This window comes from Arachis hypogaea, chromosome 10, assembly GCF_003086295.3.
Source record: "Arachis hypogaea cultivar Tifrunner chromosome 10, arahy.Tifrunner.gnm2.J5K5, whole genome shotgun sequence".
In the NCBI taxonomy this organism is placed as follows: Eukaryota; Viridiplantae; Streptophyta; class Magnoliopsida; order Fabales; family Fabaceae; genus Arachis; species Arachis hypogaea.
The window spans coordinates 108,337,240-108,360,302 of record NC_092045.1 but is presented as its reverse complement, the minus strand read 5'-3'; the positions used below and the strand labels follow the sequence as shown (position 1 = coordinate 108,360,302).

Below are 23,063 nucleotides of genomic sequence, written 5' to 3'. Positions count from 1 at the left end.
CTGTCAAGATTTCCCAAGAATTTGAAAGAGTGTTGGTTATAGTTTCGAGAATGATCTTTGATTGATTATAGTGATGTGGAATGATGGCTATGATTAACGATGATGGCAATATTATTGATGACATGATTTGAGATTTAATAGGGTGTGAGTTGATGAGACGATAAAAGTAAGGAATGAGGCTGTTGGGCGGCGTTGAACAAATGACCGAGACCCTCGGAGATAGAGAAATCAGAGCGCGGCAATGGAAGCGCGTAGAGTAAAAAGACCTTGGAACTGTTATGCGTTGGATATAAAGGAAGACTATGCTCGCGTACTCGCAGTGATGGATAAAATTTTCGAGGGCGAAAATTTCTGTTAGGGGGTAGAATGTAATACCCGGCTAACCAAAATTAATTGAATAATAAGTTAAGTAGGAGCAAATATGGTTGAAAGATTTGGCAATTGGAATTTGATGATTTAAATATGATATTTGAATTCAGTGAATTTTTCCGAGTCGGAAGACATAGTTTTCTACGTAAAAGCGTGCAGTAGAATTTTGACCGGCAGTACCGGCTGAGACCTGTCTGGTACTGCAGCTGAGAAAATTGATTATGAGTAAATAGGATTAAGAAATGAGAAATTATAATTAGGGGAGGTAGAAATATTTGAAGTGCGATTTAGAGCGCTAATCTTAAAGATTTTGGTCCAAAATTGGGCCAACGGACAAAAATAAGTGAACCGGGCCTAAGTGGGCCCAAGACCCAACATATATAAATATTAGTTATGAGAATTTCAGCTCATTTTACCCTAAAAAGAAGGGTTGGGGCGCTAAAATTGAGAAGAGAGAAGAGAAGAGAGAAAACCTAACTCTCTTTGATCTTCAAACCACCATAACTTGGGCTACAGAGCTCCAATTGACGAGCTGTTTGCGGCCACGCATTGCTCTTCTCATCCTCTATAATTATATCTAAGTTTTGTGGTGATTAATCCACTGCCCTCTGCCCATTTTTCATTTTCATCTTCAAATTCGAATTTGGTTTGGGTTTTGAGGAAACCTTGTGATTTTGGTTGTTTAGGAGTGCTCTAGTATGAGCCATGGGTGATATTCATCACAAACTTCAGTGGGTTAAGGTAAGAAACCCTCCAACCCTTGTGATTTGTCACTTTTATGAGCCCTAGGTTGATGTATGTATGTGATATTGGTTATGTTAGTGTATTTGATGATTTTCGTGCACAATTGGGAGATTGATGTTGCTTGAGGAGCTTTGGTGAGGCTTGGAACTAGGGTTAGTGGAGACTTCCAAAGAAGAGGCTCAATTGGTTTGGCTACAAGAGGTACGGTTTAAGATTCATTTAAGTACCGTGTGGTGTGATGAGAATTCCTAGGCTAGATGCCCCTAGGATTAAGTTTAGATTGTGTAAATGGTTGGTGCTAATATGCATAGTTGGTATGTAATGTGAATTGATGATTGGGTTGAGAATTGTGTGGCCTTGTATGCTTGGTGTATTGAAAATTTGATGTATTGGGTAATGAGTATTAATTTGTGGTTTATGCATTTAATTTGTGAAATTGGGCCGGAGGCCGTGAATTTTGGGCCGGAGGCCAGAAAGAGGTAAGAAAGGTAAGTTGATGTGTACATTGTATGATGACACAAGTGATTGGATGAATTTCAGATAATGAATATATAAATGATTGGGTTGGTTATTGAATAATGAGGTTTGAGGAGTTGAAGTGTGAAAATTGGTAATTTTGGGTGAAATTGTATAGATGAGGTATGTTTGATTTTGGTTGAGATATATTATGTGGTCATATATGTGAGTATGATTATTGATGCCTTGATGGTATGATAATGCATGAGAGATATGTATGTTGTGATATATGCTTGAGGAATGATTAAGGTTGATTTGGGGGTGAAACTACGTGATAGTGAGTATGATATTGATTATGTATAATGATGGTTGATTGGAAATAGTATTATTGGAAATTAGGATGAGGAAGGATGTATGAGATGTTGATATGTTTGTAATTTAGCCATTTGTTTGAAATGGGTAAAAATGGTTATATGGCGGTTTTGTGAATCGTGGTAAAGTGTTAATGTATGAGTTGAGGAGGCTTGATGTTGATTTTGGTATATTTTGATTGGTTTCAAAAAGGGTTGAAATTGGCATGTTTTGGTTGATTTTGAAAAGAGTTGAAAATGGCTTGTTTTGAAAATGGCACTTTGTGGTTTTGTATGAAAAACATGGTTTTTTGGGCATATTTTGACGGGACATAACTTGGACTACGGATCTCTGTTTTGTGCCAAATCTGTTTAGAAATGAAATTGGATTCGGGATGTCCATGCCATTCGAAGAACGGGTGAAAAACGATTTAAAATGAGAAAGTTATGTTCGTTGGAAGATTGGGGGTTGAATCTGTGAATTCTGCAGCTTTTAACTTAGAAAATTTTTAGCAGAATGGCCCCTCGCGCGTAGGCGCACTTGGCGCGTACGCGCCGTTCTTTCAGAAAACGCCATCCACGCGTGCGCGTGGTGTGCGCGGGCACGCCGATGTGCTGCACCCAATGCCCAGCCATTTTCCAGAGGGTTGTGCCTGAATTGTGCCTGTTTTGTGCCTGGGGCACGAGAGCACCCACGCGTTCGCGTGGTGGACGCGTGTGCGTCGCTTGGGTATTTTTCAATCCACGCGTTAGCGTGCATGACGCATACGCGCCGATGAGTTTTGTGGCCATCCACGCGTGCGCGTGGATTACGCGTACGCGTGGCCCTGTTTTCATGCCAAAGTTGATATTTGAGTTTTAAAAGCCAAATCTCATACTTTTAAGCCTCCGATCTCACCCCTTATGTATTAAATTATTATGATATGCCTAGCAATGAGAAAGGAGCTAGGGGATGTGGTAATTTGCGAGTGAAGCAATGGAAAAAGTTATGATCAATGATGATCAAAGATGATTATATGAGATATGGAGGATGACGGTGGAAGTACCGTGTATGCCATTAGCCGAAGGGCTATATTTATTGATAAATGGCTGGTTCTTGATTGAACCATGAGCCGGATGGCTGAGTTGTTGCCGGGTTAAGGCAAAGCCATTACTGATTATGGCTGAGTATAAATGCATATATGATTGATGAATGAATGTGTTAAATGGATAATAATGGAAAATGTTGAAATGTGACGTGTGACCCCGGGTAGTAGGCACTGGCGTTGTCCACTTGCTCTGGGTATGAGACGGAAAAGGATTTTTATGATAAATGAGTTTAATTATGGAGTTTTGAATGAATGTAGCTTTGATACCTGGGTAGTAGTAAGGGTTGTGGTTCATCCCACTTGCTCCAGGTTAATGTTTGAGATTTGATAACAATGATGATTGCTTTCAAACTGAACGAATGTATGTTTTGAGATCCTGGGTAGTAGCAAGGGTTGTGGTTTGTCCCACTTGCTCCAGGTCAGAGATTGTGACGCCTGGGTAGTAGCGGTAGTAGTGGTGAATCCACTCGCTCCAGGTTGAGCTTTTAAACACCCGCCTGGGTAGTAGCCGCAGTAGTGGTTGTTTCACTGGCTCTGGGTTGAGCGGGTAGTAGCAATGGGGTTGTAGCTCAAACCTACTTGCTCCGCAAGGGGTGTTTCTGTCCAATGGTTAGCTACTAGGACATGTCGGGTTGGCTATATAACCGACAGATGATATCATCAGCCATAGGGCAGGCATACATCATTTGCATATGTTTGAATTGTTTGGGTTTGCCTATTTGTTTTGGATTTCTACATCATATATGCTATGTTACCTGATTATGTGCTACTTGTTCTACTTGTACCTTATTTGTGTATTACTTACCTGTATTGCTTGTGCTTGTACAACTGAGAGGCCCCTTATGCTGGTGTCGATGGATGTTGAGGGTTGTTCTTGATGAGATGAATTAGTGATGCGATTTCATGATGATGATGATTATTGAATGAGATAATTTGAGTCCCCTGGGTAGACGCAGTGATGTGATTTCACTAGCTCCAGGCGAGGGTATGATGTATTGATATAGAGTTGCTGAGGCAGAACAACTGGTGATGGTTTTGCTTATGATTCTGAGTCTGATTCGTGGAAGAATCGGCGAGTTGGGAAACATGTGTAACATGAACTAGATTTAGTATCCCCTTACGACAGTTGCCTATTCATGGATTAACGAGAACCTAGGATGGATAATTGTTGAAGAAGTTTAGGATGCTTAGTGAGTTTTTATTGCAGTGCATTGTATTTATTTGGCACTTTTACCGTACTGGGAACCCATGGGCCCGGGGTTCTCATTCCGTATATATCTCTTGTTTTTCAGATACAGGTCCAGGTGCTCAGAAGTGAGCTGTGGTTCGTCTGAGAGACGGCGAAGATCTTTATTTTTTCTACTTTGTGTTTTGCTTAGAATCTCTCCATCTTTGTTTTGAAAAGATTATATTATGTATTGAACTCTTTTGGACTTGCCTATAGAGGCTCTCGTGTTTCCTTTGGGAGAGATTAGGATATACTGTTGTCAACTACTTTCATACTGTACCCTAGCCGGCCTAAACTTCGCGGGTCGCGACTAGTGGCTTTTTACTTATATTATATATATCTATCTGTTATCTATCTCTTAATCTCCTTTATGCCTTGTTCGTATATCGCTTTCGGCTTCACGTTTTATCTTTTTTATGTCGAAACGTGAGTGATACATCTTCGTGATTTTATTTCTACTCTTTTCAGGCTTCTCGATTAATACTCCTTTCGAAATTACCTATATTTATATATTAAAAATCTACCTGAGAGTCGTACCACCGTAATATCATTGACTTATGACTCGAGCATAAGGATTTGAATATTAGGGTGTTACAGTTGACATGGACTCTAATGCAATGTATGAAACTGACCTTAACTTTTCTTAAGCGTTCTTTTAACTTTATTTTGACTTCAAAGGATATTGAACTTAAATTGCGTATAAAATTGATGGGAGTCTCCTTCCTTTAATGACGGTTCTTATTTCAAAATTTTGTCAATCACTTTTCCTTATCGAAAGAATCACTTCGATTATATTATTTTTGGAGGTCACTTTTTCTTATTAGAGGATCATACCCTCAATTCTTTAATGCACAGTTATTAAAATATTAAATGTGTATGTAATAAAGAGGCTTTATATCATGACATACAATGATGACATCTGTATTCACAAATATTTAATATGTGACACATAAAAAATAGTATAAAACCCTACTACCAGTAAAATTTGTGAAAATCCTATATATATTCTAATGTAAATAAGCATGATTCATTAGCAAAGATCGATTTGTTTCAAGATAAACTTTGTATATGTTTTAATGTAAGTATGAATTTTTGGTTAAAGGATAGATTTCATTCTTCTAAGTATATGCATGAGATTAATATTTGAGGTGATTAGGTTTTGGTTAGAAACTAACATATCATAAACCATTAATAAAAATAATACAAAGAATAAATAATAATGAGTTATGATGATTGAAATATTTTACTTGATAAACTCAATATAAATATAGAGGTTGCAGAAGATATAAATTCTATGCAAATCTATGAGTTCGTGTTCTTTATTGTAGAAAAAAATCTTCATATTCTTGGTCTCCATAGTTAGCATAGCACAAAGAGGATATCTTCTCACACAATATATGATTGAAATTTGTGAATAGTTTGGTAAACGGTTTAGAATGATTTTAAGAAAGTGAGACAAGATTACGATTTTTCTTATAATAAAGTGGAGAGAGTATATGAATGACAATCTGTAGAGATAATAAAAGAAAGATGAGATATGGCACTTATAAATTTTTTTAGAAAAAGGGAATAAAATGAGAAATGAAGGACTCAAATGGTTTTAGATATGTGCATATTGCATTAGAATAATTGATGAGTAAATAAAGAGTAAACAAAAATACAAGAAGTAAAATCGAATAAAAAGATACATTGAAATTGAAATAGAAAATAAAAGGATAGATTGAAATTGAATAAAAAAAACACTCTACTTTCTATCCAATTTCTTGATGCGACAAGAAACAGACTCCTTAACCTTCTATCCAATTACCCGATATAACAAAAAAAGGACTCACTCAACCTCACTTGTCTACACCATAATTTCATCACAAAACCAAAAGGAGGGTTTTCAAACCTCTAATTAGGTTAAAGTAAAAAAAATATCCTAAGCCCGTAACATAAAGCTCAATTTGGTTACTAAATAAATAAAATAAAAATATATCAAACTAAATTGAACATTCTAAAAATATAAACTAATAACTTCTAAAGAATACTTGATATCTTCATATCAAGAACATTTGAAGCACGTAAAAATATACTCGCGTTTAGGTAAAATCTTCAATCTAAATCGTTACTTTGAAAGTCCTATAAAGTTTTTTGCGTTTGAAATTTGGAAATACCTATTAGATACAAATTTATAGAGATTTAAGTTACTTTTAAAACAAATTTTAAACCAAGTCAATCAAATAACTATAGCTTGAGATATTTGAGAAATATTGTTAGTATGTTAGGCTGGTTGGTTGCAACACGATTTTTTACTATGAACTTGTAATAGATTTATCTAACAAATTGAATTTGAATTTGATTGTGTACTGAACTCAAAGAGTAAAGCTAGTTTTCTCATATTTTTATATAATCAAAGATTATTCAAATCCAATAATTATGAAATTAGTTATGATTATATTTTGAAGGATTGTTTATTGTCGGTTAGGATTTTACTAAGGACGTTCTAAAGTGATGATGGTGGTTATCATCATGTGATACGGACCATAGGTGTTGCAGGTGGATTTTGACACGTGGTAGTGTATAGCGCGAGATGGAGCTCCGTGAATATGGTCAGTATGATGGAGCGTTGGGTTTTTTTCATTTTTTTGTTTGTTATTTCATACATTTAATTACTAATTAGTGATAATGAAGTATTTTTAGATTAAGAAATAGGATAGGCCAAGGGTTTTGGGCCAGAATACTTTTGTTTTTTTGGTAGGGTACAAATTAAGATAGACAACTCTCCACTGCCGAAAAATGGAGATAGGTTCCTGCCTTCAAGGTGGAGTATTGGGCGTTATGTTCTTAGAGGAAGGCGGCGGAACAGCAGGAAGGTGGAACCCTAAGTCTTTGTGAGACACAAGTGGAGAAAGGCATAGTGTTGCTAGCACGTACAAATAGAAACTGCACCATCTTTTTTTTCAATTAGGTTACGGCAGATCCTCTCAGGCCCAACCCTCTCTCTATCTCTTGCTAGAGATGACCGTCACCAGTCACCTGCCTCAAAGTCATGTTGGCCCACTTCAAGTATCTTGTGTTTGACTGCTTGTCGACGCTCGTTTGGTGGAATCGGACTGTTGAAGATGCTTCATGCCGATGGTGCTGCACACACTACTTCTCAGTGACAACGACCCTCATTGACGACCCTGAACCAACAAATGAAAATGGATTTTCTCTTGTTTTCTTTTTTAAATGGTTTTTTTTTTTGTTTGTTTAAAGTGGTCATTTCTTTCCTGACATATTTTTGGCATAATGTACTTTAACATTACTCTATCTTTTAATAAGACCCAATTATTATTATCTTAATACAATCCGGTCTATCTCTACCGGACAAAAAAAAGGCCCAATAACCACACTTTTTCTGGAACCCAATTTGTTTTCTTTACACAATTTCTTAAACAAATATAGACACTAAGTTCAAACAAAAGTTATGATCCTCCATCACAAGACACTCAATCCAGCCATCTTATAAACATGTGTTATTCTCGATTTGTGACATCTACCCTTAACATCACATGGTGATTTATATTGTCAATATTATAGAATTTTCTTTTCACTAAAATTAGTATTTTCATATTTTCAGATTTTAAATTAAATACGTTAGTTTTTTAAATACATTATTTTTTTTAATTTTTTATTATAAATTTTAAATTTTAAATTATTATAATTTTAATTAATTATTAAATAATAAATATGATTCAGTCACAAAAAAATATGATTCCAAAAAAATTGGAATGTTGCATATATTATACCTGAGAGAGATGAGAACCTCCCTATTATATAACGTGTATGCTAGAAAATAATTTTTTTTTTTATGATAATGATGATCGGATCTTTTTTTTTTTTAGGAAGATCTTCTCAACAGTGTGAGACCGCAATTCGAATATCTTATTACCTAAGTCGTTTGTTTGGGATTCGCTTCGTGCTATTGAGTCGTGACAAGATCTAGACTGGGTGGATTAGGCCACCCTGCAATTATTATTATTATTATTATTATTATTATTATTATTATTATTATTATTATTGTATATTGCTTGGAAATTCCTTCTTTTTGAGAGGGATAGAAAAAGTAAAATGGAGGAAGATACCGTTAGGCAAACTAATGTTTCATAAAATATCTTATGGAACGTGATGATCATCAAATATCTCATGCATTCAATAATTTTGGCATACGATATTATAACAATCACATCTCTCTCCATTATATCAAACATTCATTACTTGCATGGTAGGATGTACTTCTGCTTGTTAAAAGAAGTGCTATTTACACTCAATTTTCAATCGCTCTAGTAATAAGGACACCTTGAATTATAGTCATATGAATTTAGTTTTGATGTAATAATCAATATTATATAATTTATAGAGCAATGCTAGGGACAGCAATTTTTGTGATTGTTAACCATCAACTAACCATCAATGATAATTTGATGGTGTGAGATTGGTGTGAGATTTCATCAAATGGCTCACATTTCTCTGCTGGTTACATGCTGGCCAAAATTCAATAAAATTTTGGCCCTAGACTTTTTCTAATTTATATACTCATCTAATAATTATCTTGCCAAATACATTAACAAAATGATTAAGTCTTACAATTGCTTCGTTCCTAATGCAAATAAAACAATGTGCTTTGTTAATTGTGTCAAATAGTATTCCTATAGACTTTTTTTTTGGTTTTACAGTATCTCCCAACTTGACAGGTCAAAAACTAATTCGTCACAGATTTGAACTCCATTTAAGATTTTACCGCTGGCCAATGGGTTGCTGCATACACGAGACGGGATTCGAACTTTCGACATTTGTTTAAGCGGACGAGTGATCTGATCACTTGACCAACCTAAGTTGGTTGTATTATTCCTATAGACTATAGTAACAGTTTATTGATATTAAACTTTAACAATATATATGTTTTGGGTTCAAGGTTTATAACTATGCAATAATTGCGTTAAAAGAAAAAGTTTAGGGGCTAGTAACTTTATCAAATTCTGGCCAGCATGTAATTAATAAAAAAAAGTGAGTCATTGGATGAAATCTCACACTAATCTCACACCATTAAAAACATCATTGATGGCTATTTGATGACTATATATTCCAAAAGTTACTGGTCCCTAACATTCTTCTGCATTAAAATTTATAAATAAAAAATTTATTATCCAAATGATATAATTACGTAGCATGAATAAAATTATTTTTAACAGAAATATTAGTGATATAATAATTCATTTAATTTTTTATCAATTTAATATTTGTATATAAGTGATTTTATAATCTTTTATGATCTAAATATTTATAATTTTTTTATTAACTTCAAAAAATAAAAAAATCAACAAAAACAAATAAAAAGAGAAAAACGATGAATACAAAACTTACAGAAAGATACCTACAATTTGAATGAAAAAAGAAAAGAAAAAGAATAGAGATATTTGTAATTCCAAACATTTCTTGTATTTGATTGTTTTTAAGATGTCCTTTTATGATGATGTGTTTGAAGATGATGAAATAATGGGAAATAGAAGGATTGTTTGGTGAATTAACAATGTATATGTATGAATGTCTTCACCGGAAATTAAATATATATTTTGGAATAGACATATACCAGATTGAGCATTAACATATACCTGAAAGTTGGTTCAATTGCAGAGGTCATATATGCCTAACATCTCCACTTTTGTTTGTAGCACCTCACATGGAAAATATCTAATACATTCAAGAAAGTGCTGTTTTCTATCTCTTTTTATGAAAGCTAGCTATGGGGCACAACAAGTATCTTCCAAATATCTTCCCCCCTTTCCACATTCTTCATTCTTAATCTTAGTTACCATCCACTTCTTGATTAGCATAAAACAAACATTCATATATATAGTTTCAAGTTTTATATATACATCAAATATTGTTTATTACTATTATCACTATATATGCTAAGGTATGTGCCCTTCTTCTAATTATTATTCATTTCTAATCCATCAATCTATGTTATATATGTATTTTTCTTACTTTCCAAGTACTCCATATAAACTTTAACTATGTATTTAGGGAATTCATATATGAATAGAATTTAATTAGTTAATTTATTTTTTGAAAATTTAGAATTTATGAATAGAATTTAGTATTTAAAATTAGTAGTTGATATTAGTTGAAAAAATTGGCTCCATATTTTGGTAACTTAGTTATTGTGTTTTCATTACTACATACTTTAATTAATTTTGGTTTGATACATTTCATTATTCATTTTAGTAATCAATACAATTGCATTGAAGAAGCAATGGAAAGATTAAGCCATAAACATATTTTTAATGCGTGACTTAATTTCTTTTCCAACTTTTGTTTTAGGCCTTTTTTCAAGTTTTGAGATATGCGGTGGCTAGCTATAATAAGTTTAAATCAACTTTTAATAAGTAACTAATGAAAGTTCTTTATTTCAACAACCAACATGATTAGACATGTGGACCGTTATAAATGTGTTCAAAGTGATCTCAAACGACATTAATTAGTGGATTTCATTTTTAGGTTTAGTGATTGTTAGTTGAAAGAAGTTGCCAAAACTAGTTATAATAATGCCTTAGCTTTAAGCATATGAAACAAAAAATAAAGAGAAGAGGAAATAATAATGGTGGTTAATTAATTTCTAGGATGATTGTGAATTTTAATTTATACATCATATTTTATTTCCATTTGTTATAAACGACACATGGTTGTTGCACACTAGGGAAACTTACTAGCATGCATAATATGGTAGAAAAAAATTGACAAAGAATATATTAAAGAAACATTATTATTGTCTTGGTCATCATCTATTATATAGGAGAAAATTTAATTCAGAAACGGCTCATTACCAAAATAGAAAAAAGAAAAAAAAATTGGAAAGAGAGGGCTAAACAAAGTAGGGGGGTTTGGTTTAGCGTGAAGGGTTCAAATTATTTTGGATATTTTCTACGATCTTGATTGGATATCAAAAATATCATCACACCAAAAAGGAAATAGAAATTAAAGAAAGAAAATAAATAAAAAAATTATTCACTTTAATTTGTTGACTAGTAGTTTATCAACAACAAGCAAATAATCCTTAATAACATGGCTCACACATAATTATATATGACAAAAAAAATATTAATTAAAATTAAGAAAATACAACTTCCTAATTGCTTTAACACTTTACACACATAAAATTAAGAACATACTACTCTAGCTAGAATAATACCAATATTAATAGAGTGAAATAATGAATGTTAAAATCCCAAATCTTAACACCAAGGAAAATAAAATAATTAAGCAAGTCCACAGAATATTTTACAACCATTTCTTTTTTTTTTCTTTAAAAAAAAAAGAGGCATTACAATTTTTTAAAAGTGGTGTCTTTCTAAGTAGTTCCATTATTAGAGGGTGGTGGTGAAGAACACTCACACACTACTTCAGTCTCAACCTCTCTCTTGTGGAAGCTTCTATGGCAGCCGCAAGCGGCGCAGGCGAGGGCAGCCCCTGTCCCCTCCTCGCCGCTTGCCATGAACTCCCTGCAGCCATCGACCGCGTAGCCGCCTACGCTCGCGGCGTGGTTCTTCTGGCACTCGCCATATTTCACGGTCCTAACACTCCTTGTTGGCTCCTCTCTTCTCAAAACTACTTGGCGCTTCCTCATTCTATAGAACTATTTGGAGACGAAGAAGGAAAAAGAAGGAGGAGAAAATTGTTGAGAATTTTAATTTGTTAGTGTTTTGTGTGAGTTTGGTGAATTGAAAATCAAGTAGAGGCATATATAGAAAGAAATCTGGTAAAGAGAGAGAAAGAAAAAGTGAGAGAGAGCCCTAACCCTAGAATGTGTATTTATAAATAAAACACTTATGAATACAATCATGTATTAGTGGACACAGCTCATAACCACTATTTCAAAAAAAAAAAAAGAAAAAAAAAGAAAAAGAGAAATATTTAGTGTGTATGTACAATTCAATCATGTAATGCAGTAATTCTTTGAATATTATTGGGGTCTTGTATTAACTGAGAAATTAAATCTTGGAATTAAATTTGGAATCAAAGAATAATTGAGGAAATTAGTTAAATTATGATATATTTACATTGTAACTTTTCTGATTTTTTGAACAACTAATATGTGAAAGTGGATATTTAAATTAATTAAATAATAATAAATTCTTAAAAAAGTTAACTACAGTCTAAATTTTAAAGGATAAGTAGAATTTTTTTACTTAATTATATATTGTCTAAATCTTCAACAAATTAGTGAATAATTTTTTAAATAATTATCGAAAATAAATTACCTTGAGTTGGACGAATGATCAGTTCAAACGTCTATTTAAAAAAGTATATATTAAAAATTGAAATTATATTTTATGTATGCGATAATTTATTGACAAACAATAAATTTTTACTTAAAATTTATATCCACAACGAATTAATTCTTTAATCTATTAGGTTAGGAGATAACGTGAAAAATTAATAAAAAAAAGTTATGGAAAATAATAACATGGGTGAACTTGACTTTATTTCTACGGATTAATGGCAACCGTTTAATTTTTCGTTAACATTCAATCAAGTGTTGTACATAGGCAAAAGGTAATTTCTTTATTAAGATAGTAGACTTGACAGTTATACATAATTACATATCAGTAATAATTTTTTACCTTTTACTCTTTTGGTATATAAAAATTAAATTCTTAATTTGGGTGCAGTATATAATAATATGTGAAATTAAAAATATTATGTGTATACTAAAAATTAAATATTATATATTTACATATATATATATTATTTTATATATTTTTAATATATATTTTATATAAATAATTAATTTTTAGTCTACACATAATTTTGATTGAAAAAAAAAATCAGCATTAATTGTACTTAAAGTAGGTATAAGTGAGAATTTTACTAATAAATTAAAGTAGGTATTAGCTTAGAGTAATTTCACCCCGTGATGAACCAAGTTGATGAATTTGGTGAGACAATGGCATTGAGTTGAAATTTAATAAATTAACTAGAAAAGCAAAAATAAACAAATAAAAGTTTAAATAAAAGGGTACTGAGCGCAATCAGTAATATAAAACGCCAGTGTACAATTTACTATAATTACAAAATTTCCATCCTATTCACCTAATTCACTGTTCATAATAAGGTATCAATTGAAATCATCAAATAAATCCAAAAATGATTCCCTCAAATACAAGGGAAAGCTCAATAATAATTAATCAGTGATGGGCTTAAATTGGGAAGAAAGCTTTTCATATTTTTTCACCTAAAAATAATTAATGACGGGTTTAGCTAGCAATAAATAAAATAAATAAAGATTGGTTTTAATTTTGAGATGACCAGCTAAGCCAGATTTAAGCCTTACACAGTGTGGCCCCTAATAGCTTTCATAGTAAAATGGTAATAATTTTTTATTATTAAATAAATTTTAATTTTTATAAAATACATGTATTGTATGAATACATTTTTATATTCAATCCCTCAAAACGGTTGCATTAAAATAGATTGTTCTGTCTCTTGAATTAAATTTCTAATGGTCACTTTATCATTTGTTTGTAGTTGAATATCAAAGTTCTAAAAATTGAACTAGAGATCAAATTGATATAATTAAAAATTTAAATATTTAATCGAAATTAAATCAAATATAATAAAATAATATATTTATATATATATAATATATAATTTTTAAATTTTTAAATTTTATTATTCTATATCAATTAACTGTTAAAAAATTATATCGATTTAACCGGTTGCTTGATTATTTTAACAGATTTATTGCTAATTAATTTTTATCTTAAACCGAACTAATTTGGTATTCGATTCGGTCCGATTTTCAGAATAATAGTTGAGAATCACATAATAGTCATTAGTAAAAATAAAAAGATATTAGATTAAGTAGTTACTCAAAAAGTTAAAACTGATATATTTTGGTCTTGGCAGTCAAAATTCTCATTCAAAGATGATGTAGTAAGTTAACTACTAACATGGCAAACTAAAATCCTCATGTGAAAAATACCTTATGTCTTTTTTTTCCCTACCTTATGTCAATATTAAATTTGCCATGCAATAATTTAACATAGCAAATTAAATATTAAACAATTTAAAATTTTATTATACTAAAACAAATTATGTCGTATCATTATTATTATTATTATTATTATTATTATTATTATTATTATTATTATTATTATTATTTAGGAGTGTATATAGATTGAATTTGAATCGGCCTAATCTGTATATCCGATGGTATCCGAATTTAATATTTTTTGTGGGGTGCATTGATACGATGGCAATAAGATTTGTCCAGAAGTGCTATATATCTTCACCTAAAAACGTGAAGATGATAGGTAAGCTTTGCCAAACCCTGTACGACCAAAAATTCAGAATGATTCCTTTAATTAATTTGTTGTTTGCATGTACATGTTGCTTTCTGTGTTGTAGGATCCATCATCGTTTCATGAATAATAAATCCACTCTTGCCGAGTTGTCTTCTTTAATTTATATAAATCTTATTTTCTAATTACTACTTCATACATAAAAGTGGTGTTTCAATTGCCAAAAGCTTCATACATTTTTCAAGAGAGACATTATGTGAGAGCAAATGTTTCATTTTAATTAAATTGGAAGCGTGCATGCCTCATTTTAGTCTTCAAAATTTTAAAAGATTCCAATTTAATATCTAAGAAAATTACATTTTTGAGTCTTGTATAATCAGGTTCATTTTGTTCACTCCATATTCAATGAAATAAAAGATTATATATTTTTTTCGTTATTATAAATCTCACATCTACCAAACATAAAATCTCTAAATAATTTATAAATATGAAATATCTTTTATTTTATAAGTTATTTTTTTAAAATTAAATTAGACCCGTTTAATTTTAGTTCTAATATAATATCAAACAGAAAAAAATAAAATAAATTATAAAATTTTTTATAAAAAAATAAAAAATATAATAATAAAAAATATAATTATAAAAATTAAAAAAAATAATAAAAAAAATAAAAAATATATGAATTTAATGTCTCTAAACATAATATATCCGAATAGCCTAGCTAATGTTATTAAACTATCTACCTACAAATATCTCTACGTTCTAGATGATCATTACTGAATGTAAAAAAAAGAAAGTGTATTATATGTCTTATATTTATTAAAAATAAAATTTAAAATAATTTATAATATAAAATATTTTATCTCTTATTCTATAAACTAGTTTCTGAATTGAATTAGGCCCCTCACTCTCAGCTATTTTGTCTCAATACTATGAATCTTTCCTGTTATTATTTTTCGTAGGTCTTTTGTCTTTAAGACTAAGCGTTAGTCAATTATTCTTGACGCGTCATATTCCGAAAATCTCAAAAAGTATCTTTTTGATGATAAATTATTATATTTTGTAGGTTATTTTCAGTATTTAACATTGCATGCCATGTGGCTGGCATGTATTGGTTGATATATCCCTTAACAAGATATATCAAGTACCAACAAATAGTAAAAGTTGATCAATAATATTAAAATAGCTTACAGAATATTACTGTAGTAAGAACTAAATTATAATTTTAAAAATTTTAACGCTAAAATACAGCATGCTTATAATTTCAGAGAAAATTGAAAATTTATTCAATACTTTCTTCGTTGACCTTTGAAAAAAAGAAAGTAGGTATCTAATAAATATAGTATAATGAAAAAGATACGAAATATTTTTTTTTCTTTAGTTAAAGTTTAAACACCGACGTGCCTCTAAACTGTACGAGTTTCTCAATTTATTACTGCTAAGATAAAAAATACTTACTTAAGTTTTTTAAAAAATAATATCTTTTAAATAAAAAATTTACATGTAATTATTTTTATATAAAATTAATAGTTAAAATTATTAAATAATAATTAAAAAAATAAAAAATATTAAAAAATTATCAAAATTTATTATTTTTTATTATTATTTTTAATCATCAACCTAATTTTTTTAGTTTAATAATCTAATAAAATTCTTATATTTTTAAATATTAATAAAAAAATAATAAATTTCGTTGATGCTCTAATAATAAAAAAATAATATAAGATACAGTAGGTATACTTATGTGCACATTCTACTTTCTAAACCAAAAATAAAATCTCGTGTGGAAGGGATCTTAAGATTTATGGGTCTTTTAAATAATTTATAAAAATTTTGACTATTATATTTTGGAAAAGTTGGATTACTCTACTAGTGCAAAGTTTTGATTATTTTGTGTGAAAAAATTGATTCTATTGTGATAAATTATTTTCATAGAAAAATATGTATAATAATAATATTTGGTAATAAAAAATAATTTAAATTTATTTTATTTAATATTTATTAATTATTATTAAAATTAATAAATACTAAATAACATAAATTTAGACTAATTTTTTTATTGTCTTTTTAATTTTATTATATATATATATATATATATATATATATATATATATATATATATATATATATATATATATATATATATAATGACGGAGCTTTATTAAGGCAAAGGGGTCATGGCCCCCAAAAATTTTATAAAAAAATTAGTATTTCTTTCTCACATAAAATAAAGTTAGCTCAGATAGTTAAGTTCACATATTTCCATCTTATGTATCTGTGTTTAACATTTATGTTTATCATTCACTTTACTTTTTATTCTTATGTGATACTCGGTTGATAGTCCCATACATTTTTATATATTATTTTATTTTTAGAACACTATAAAAACTGTAGTATAACTAGTAGTATGCCACATGCTAATAAATAGTCATTATTTTATTCTTTAAATCAACATTGCAAACTATATGTCATTGTAGTATTAGCACTATATATATTAATTAGATTTTGATATTTTATTTTATTAGAAAGTTAAAATTTTATTTTGGTGCAATATATTATTTGATTGTAATAGAAATAACAATAAAAATAACTAGTTTTGAGACTTTTGAAAAATAGATGCTTTAAAAATAAATTTTTTAGAATGTTAAAAATTAACTTATAAATTATAATTTATTTGTATAATTAAAAAATAGTTTTTTTTAAAAAAAAAATCAGTTTTTAGATTAAAATATTTTTTATATGCAAAAAATAGTTTTTTTTTTGTAAAAAAACCTATTATTTTTTAAAACTAATTTATTAATTTTATAACCAATTAATAACTAATTTTATCATTTAAAATCAGTTTGATTTATTAACTTAAGCCAAATTTTTAATTAACCAAAATCAGCTTTAATTTTTTAGTTAACCTTAACTATATATAATTGCACGTATTAATAACAAATTTAAAACTAATTATATTTACAAATTTTTTTAATATAAATACTATTATATAATTTTTTAATTATTTTTATTAAATTTTTTGGTCCCTCCAAAAATTTCTTTGAAGCTCCGCCACTATATATATATATATATATATATATATATATATATATATATATATATATATATACAAATATGTATTGATAAATTTTTAGTATTTAAATTATTTTTAATATTATAGAGACAAAAAATTATTAGCTCAAACAGTTTAAATTTATTTTATATATTTAGTATTTATATATTAAAGGATGTATTAAATAAAATAAAAAATAATAAATTTTGATAATTTTTTATTAATATTTTTTGTTATAAAATATTTTTGTTAAATTCTGAATTATGCTACACATCTAGAAAGTGACGCAGCTACGTTAATTTTAATGGGAAAGAAAAATGGCCTCCTAAATTAATAATGTGTACATACTAAGTCTTTAATTTGTCAGTTTCGTCTCTATTTAATTTTTTCCCTCTCTTTTGAACTTATATTTTATGTTGGTCCCTTTTAAAAAAATTTGTAGCTCTGATTTTGATTTAGATATTTTTATTAATTAAATCCAACTAAATTAAATAATAAAATTTAAAATAATATTAGTCATAACTAATTTTTATTAAATTAGATTAATTTAATTAAATTTATTTAACAAAAAGGTTTAGACGGACAGTATTATTCTTAAACTATTCATATCTGCTTTATGCTCTCACTCCTAGAATCAATTACTCCTTCCATTATGGTTACGAGAGAGTTCATTAACATTTTTATATAGTTCAATTATGTTGTAGCGTTTATTTATGGAAAGTAATCAATTTAACCTTTGAAAAACAAGGGGACAAAGTTGTAGTGATAATTATGAAATATTCTAAAGTAACCATCCTTTACAGTACATATGACTTCGGAATTGTCATCATTAGGTAGTCTACAAGAGCTAATTGCAGCCACCTAATTAATGCATATAAACATATAGGTTTATTGAAGATTTGAAGTACACTCTCTTTTTCAATGCCTTTAAATGGAACATTCACGACTAGAAAATTGATTAATATGGACAGATTTATAGACAAATTTAGTCTTTAATATAGACGGATTTTTGGTTACCGACGAAATTACCGACGGATTTTGTCTCTCTGTAAAAGTCTCGTCAGAAATTATTACCGACGGATTTTTTCCGTCGAAAAATTACAGACAGATTTTTACAAGTTACCAACGGATTTTTTCTCTGTAAATTTTCTATCCATTTCCCAAAGACGACAAACTTTCCGACGGATTTTCCGTCTGTAATTACAGACGGATTTTCCGACAGATTTTCCGTCTGTAATTACAGACGAATTTTCAGATGGATTTTCCATCTGTAATTACAGATGGATTTTCTGACAGATTTTTCGTCTGTAATTTGAACTTTGGAAAATCATTCCACGTTCTGATTACAGACAGAAAATTCGTCTGTAAATCCGTCTGTAAGGTAAAATAGAATTTTTTTATTTTTCTAATTGTAAAATAAACTTGTTTTCATACAAAATAAATATAAATTTAATACAAACTTTTATCTAATTTGTATTCGAATATTTATAATATTTCAAAAAATAAAATTCATCGTATTATCAAAACATAAACGAAGTGTATTAATACATCAACTATAATCCTCAGTGTATTGTTCAACCGTACTAAATTTATCAGCTATAATTCATAACATTGTATTATTTGAGAAAAATTACATTATGCAAATCTCTACAAGCCAATCAACTAGTATCCCGCGCATGCTTTGAGTAATGTCGTGTTGCTTTATATCTCTTAATGCAATTGGAAAAGGGCTACACTTCTTGCCTGATATCAGCAGTAAAAGGTGCTGGGGATTTGAAATACGAGCAGAATCAACATTCCTTAATGAGTCACACTGACGCTCCATTCAATCTGCACAGAAGCAATTTCAGGTGCTCATGCTTCTTGCCATCAGTTGTGGGGTGCTTCCAGCAGCTTAAAGGGACCATATGAATGAACTAATTTGCCATGAAATGAAACTAGTAAATTAGTTCTCAATTCAAAAGTTGAAAATAAAAATTTGGCCTTCTCTATATTTTAATTCATGGACTTCCAACAAAAATTTTTAGAAGTTGCAAAATCAATTTCTAGGACTAGGACTAGGAACAATTCTAATATACAAGGCAAGGAGTAATGATTTCCATAGATCCCAACTAAGAACAATTAAGCTATTTTCAATCAGCCAATAAGCTATACAATGCACTAGTAGAAATGGGGCAACTCACTTCAGAGGAATTTAACAATTAGTTCTAATTGCCGATCTTTGATGCTGGATCCCCCCACAGACCTATCTACCAATATAAAGAGCTCTTTACTTTTATCTTTCAGGTAAATCCCAAGGTTGATATGAAACAAAAAAACTAGATTTCAATAATCATTCATGTGTATTGGAATTAGCATAATTGCAACAGACTTGATTCAACAGAACAACATACAGGGTAATAATTTCCAGCAACAAGTTGATTTACTTGCAATTTCCAGTCTTTTTTATAGTCTCGAATCTGTAAAATGCACCGTTTTAGCAACAAATCAGGAATACCATAATATAATACATTTGCCTAGGCATTCATATTGAGAACTCTAAATCAACTGATCAACCTATTAGGCATACCCTTTCGATGAAATCGCGTCCATTGGAATCAGTGTAAAAGGTTTTGCTACTTGCTACACTTGTTGTAATCTCTGTTGCAATTTCTGATCACCTTAACAGGAAGTGAAGTGCCAAACTGATCCAGATACCCTATTACTTGGCCTTTGATGTAATCACCCTATAAGTTCCATTCAACTGAATAATGTGCAGACAAAAAGTGAAGTAAGCAAGGTTTCTAATGTCCATTCCTAATTCCTAACAATAGAAATTGCAAGAAATGCAATGACCAATGAAAATGAATAATGTAAAGAAGAAGATCAAGAATACCATGTGATGTGACAACAAAAATTAAAGAAAGTAAAAGCATTAATAAGAGAGTTGTATATATAGGTACCATTGAATCAATGGATTTCTGGTTCATGCGATACTCCTCAAGCTTTTGAAGCTCTTGAGAGAAGTTCTACAAATATAGGAAGAAGGCACCTGAGGCTAAGATTGGAACACAGAGTCAGGTAGCAGCAGCAAAGCAAAAGCAGATAAGGTATTCAATCAATCAGTTCATAATTTCTTATAAATATAAATCAAGCTAGAGCATTAACAGCTTCTCATATTAAATTATATTGTTCTAGTATGATTTTCAAATGAAAAAATATGCAATCCATGAATTACCTTTTTCAATGATTTGGAGTGCTTACAACTAAAGAACCACACTCAGCAATGCTTTTGTTCTGCATAAACAAAAAAAAAAGAACAAAACTTAGCTACACAAATGAACCAATTAACCTTTTTAGATTTAACTGCATAATAAACCAATTAATAAACAAAAAAATAGAAAATCCAATTAATGACTATATGCACATTCCATCATTTTCCCCCTATAGGAACACTAGTTAGTTGTAGAATAATAGAATTTAGAGTTAAATCCAATTAACGACTATATGCACATTCCATCCGTACCATCCTTTCAATGCAGTCAATACGAAAACCAAATAGTGCATTTATGTCAGCAGCTTCATGGTTACCACGTATCAGGTGAACATTCTCAGGATACTCAATCTGCAGAATCACAAGGGTAGTACGTGATCGGTTATAAAGATAAAAACAAAAATAATAATTAAAATACAACTACATATACACATTAATATAATTGAAGTAGCTTACCTTAAGTGCAAGCAGCAAGGTAATGGTTTCCAAGCTGTGCTGTCCTCTATCAACATAATCTCCCAAAAACAGATAGTCAATATACCTGAAACATTATGAGTACCAAACTAAATAATAATGAATCATATGCTTCCTTAATATACACCACCATAGAAATTCTGTTATTTGGATAATAATAATCTCAGTCATTATGGCTTAAGTAACAGGAAGTGCAACTTGCAATCCACCAACAGGATTTAGATAAATATTACCATTTTATTCTTTAATTTGCTAACTTCTGGAATTGGGCATGTGCAAGCGCATTTGGCAATACTCAGAATATTCCAGAAGTACTTCAATTTGCCACACAACTAAATAATTAGTAAAGGCTGGAACAAATACTACAAGAGAAATAATTAGTTTTCTGTTGAAAATCTTTGTCAGTTTTCACAAATCCTACAACCAAAGCCCTGGGCAATGCTGCTATCCACTCATCTCTATTAAGATCTGAAGGAATTGCACTTAAAATGTTGTTTAGAAGATTCTCCTTGGCATAAATAGCAGCAGCAGTTCCATTGTGACCATCAAATAGCTGCAAACAACTTCTTTATCAGAAAGTGCAAATGAAACAACGAAAAAAAATTATCGAATCACAGGCATTTAGTGCAAACATTTGATGTGCATATATCTATCTTATTATCCAGTGAGACTAATTAACAAACATTTGATGTGCATGTTAGCTCAAACCAACAAATAAGCAAACCATCGAACACTTGGTGTGCACAGCGAAATTCATAGAGGGAAAGGAAGAAGAAAAAGAAAAACGCACGAGTGTTTCTCTGAATTCTTGTTGTGCGATCTTTAATTCGCTTCGGAGCCCTAATCTGCGCAGCTTCGGCCTTGAGCTTCTTGCGCTCCTCATTGGCAACTCTAAGGGATTCTCTGCAAGCTTCGTCCTTGAGCTCCTTCTCGATCTGAAGCAGCTCCATTTCGTGGATGTACAGATTGCGAACCTCCTTCACCTGCTTCGTGTAGCCACTTCGGAGCATCGCCAGCTTCGCCTCAGCCTCCTTCGGGTCCTACGGAGGCTGCCAGCTTCCAAAGAAGGTATTGGAATCCAGAAACGTGTGGTTCTAGTGGTGGTTGTTGTGGTGCGAGGTAGTGGGCGAACGACCGAACAATGGCAGCAGAGGCGGCGGCGGAGGAGGAGAAGGAACGAAGAGAGTGTGACAGAGAAGATCTATTGGAATAAGAGAAATTAATTGCATGAAATTGAAAATCTAACCTCCAAACTTTGGCTAAATTAGCAGATTGCAGGTTAGGGTTTGAAAGGAGAGACGCGAGCAACACAGGGAGAAGATCCGGGAAGGAGTGTGACGGAGCTTCGGTGCGACGGCGGTGCAAGGCTGAGAGGCGCCACTGACGGAGCATTTGGAGGAGATGAGTGTGGAGAAGTAGAAGGATCGTGACTGAATAGAGGAACTATGGGTGACAACCCTAATTTCAATATATTTTTTGACGGAAAATTTTAAATTACAGACGAAAAATCTGTCTGTAATAATTTAATAAAACGTAATTTTTTGTTCATTTAATTACAGACGGATTTTTTGTCTGTAACTATTTTCTATAAAAAAAAAGTTAATTTTTCCGACAGAATTATCGACGGATTCTCTTTTCCGTCTGTAATTTATGCTAATTCATTTTTTTTGTTTTCCGACAAAAAATTCCTCTAAAATTCTGTCTGTATTTCTGTGGGATAA

General features: G+C 30.5%; 1 protein-coding gene and 1 long non-coding RNA gene across 2 annotated transcripts; both read right to left on the bottom strand.

The window, feature by feature from the left end:
* Window positions 1-11,494: 11,494 nt before the first annotated feature.
* Window positions 11,495-12,076, bottom strand: LOC112716391 (mini zinc finger protein 2). Its single transcript, XM_025768300.3, has one exon. It carries the CDS (start codon window positions 11,884-11,886, stop codon window positions 11,611-11,613), a length of 276 nt encoding a protein of 91 aa, XP_025624085.1. The 5' UTR covers window positions 11,887-12,076; the 3' UTR covers window positions 11,495-11,610.
* A 7,503-nt stretch (window positions 12,077-19,579) lies between these two features.
* Window positions 19,580-22,723, bottom strand: LOC112718350 (uncharacterized). Its single transcript, XR_003160775.2, has 7 exons — window positions 22,133-22,723; window positions 21,325-21,895; window positions 21,121-21,219; window positions 20,833-20,891; window positions 20,558-20,652; window positions 20,185-20,358; window positions 19,580-20,074 (listed from the first exon to the last, which is right to left on the bottom strand). It is a non-coding gene; the product is annotated as an uncharacterized lncRNA (long non-coding RNA).
* Between the last annotated feature and the right edge of the window lie 340 nt (window positions 22,724-23,063).

Coding starts and splice junctions, on each gene's coding strand:
- LOC112716391 (XM_025768300.3), bottom strand. CDS start 11,886: ATGAGGAAGCGCCAAGTAGTTTTGAGAAGAGAGGAGCCAACAAGGAGT.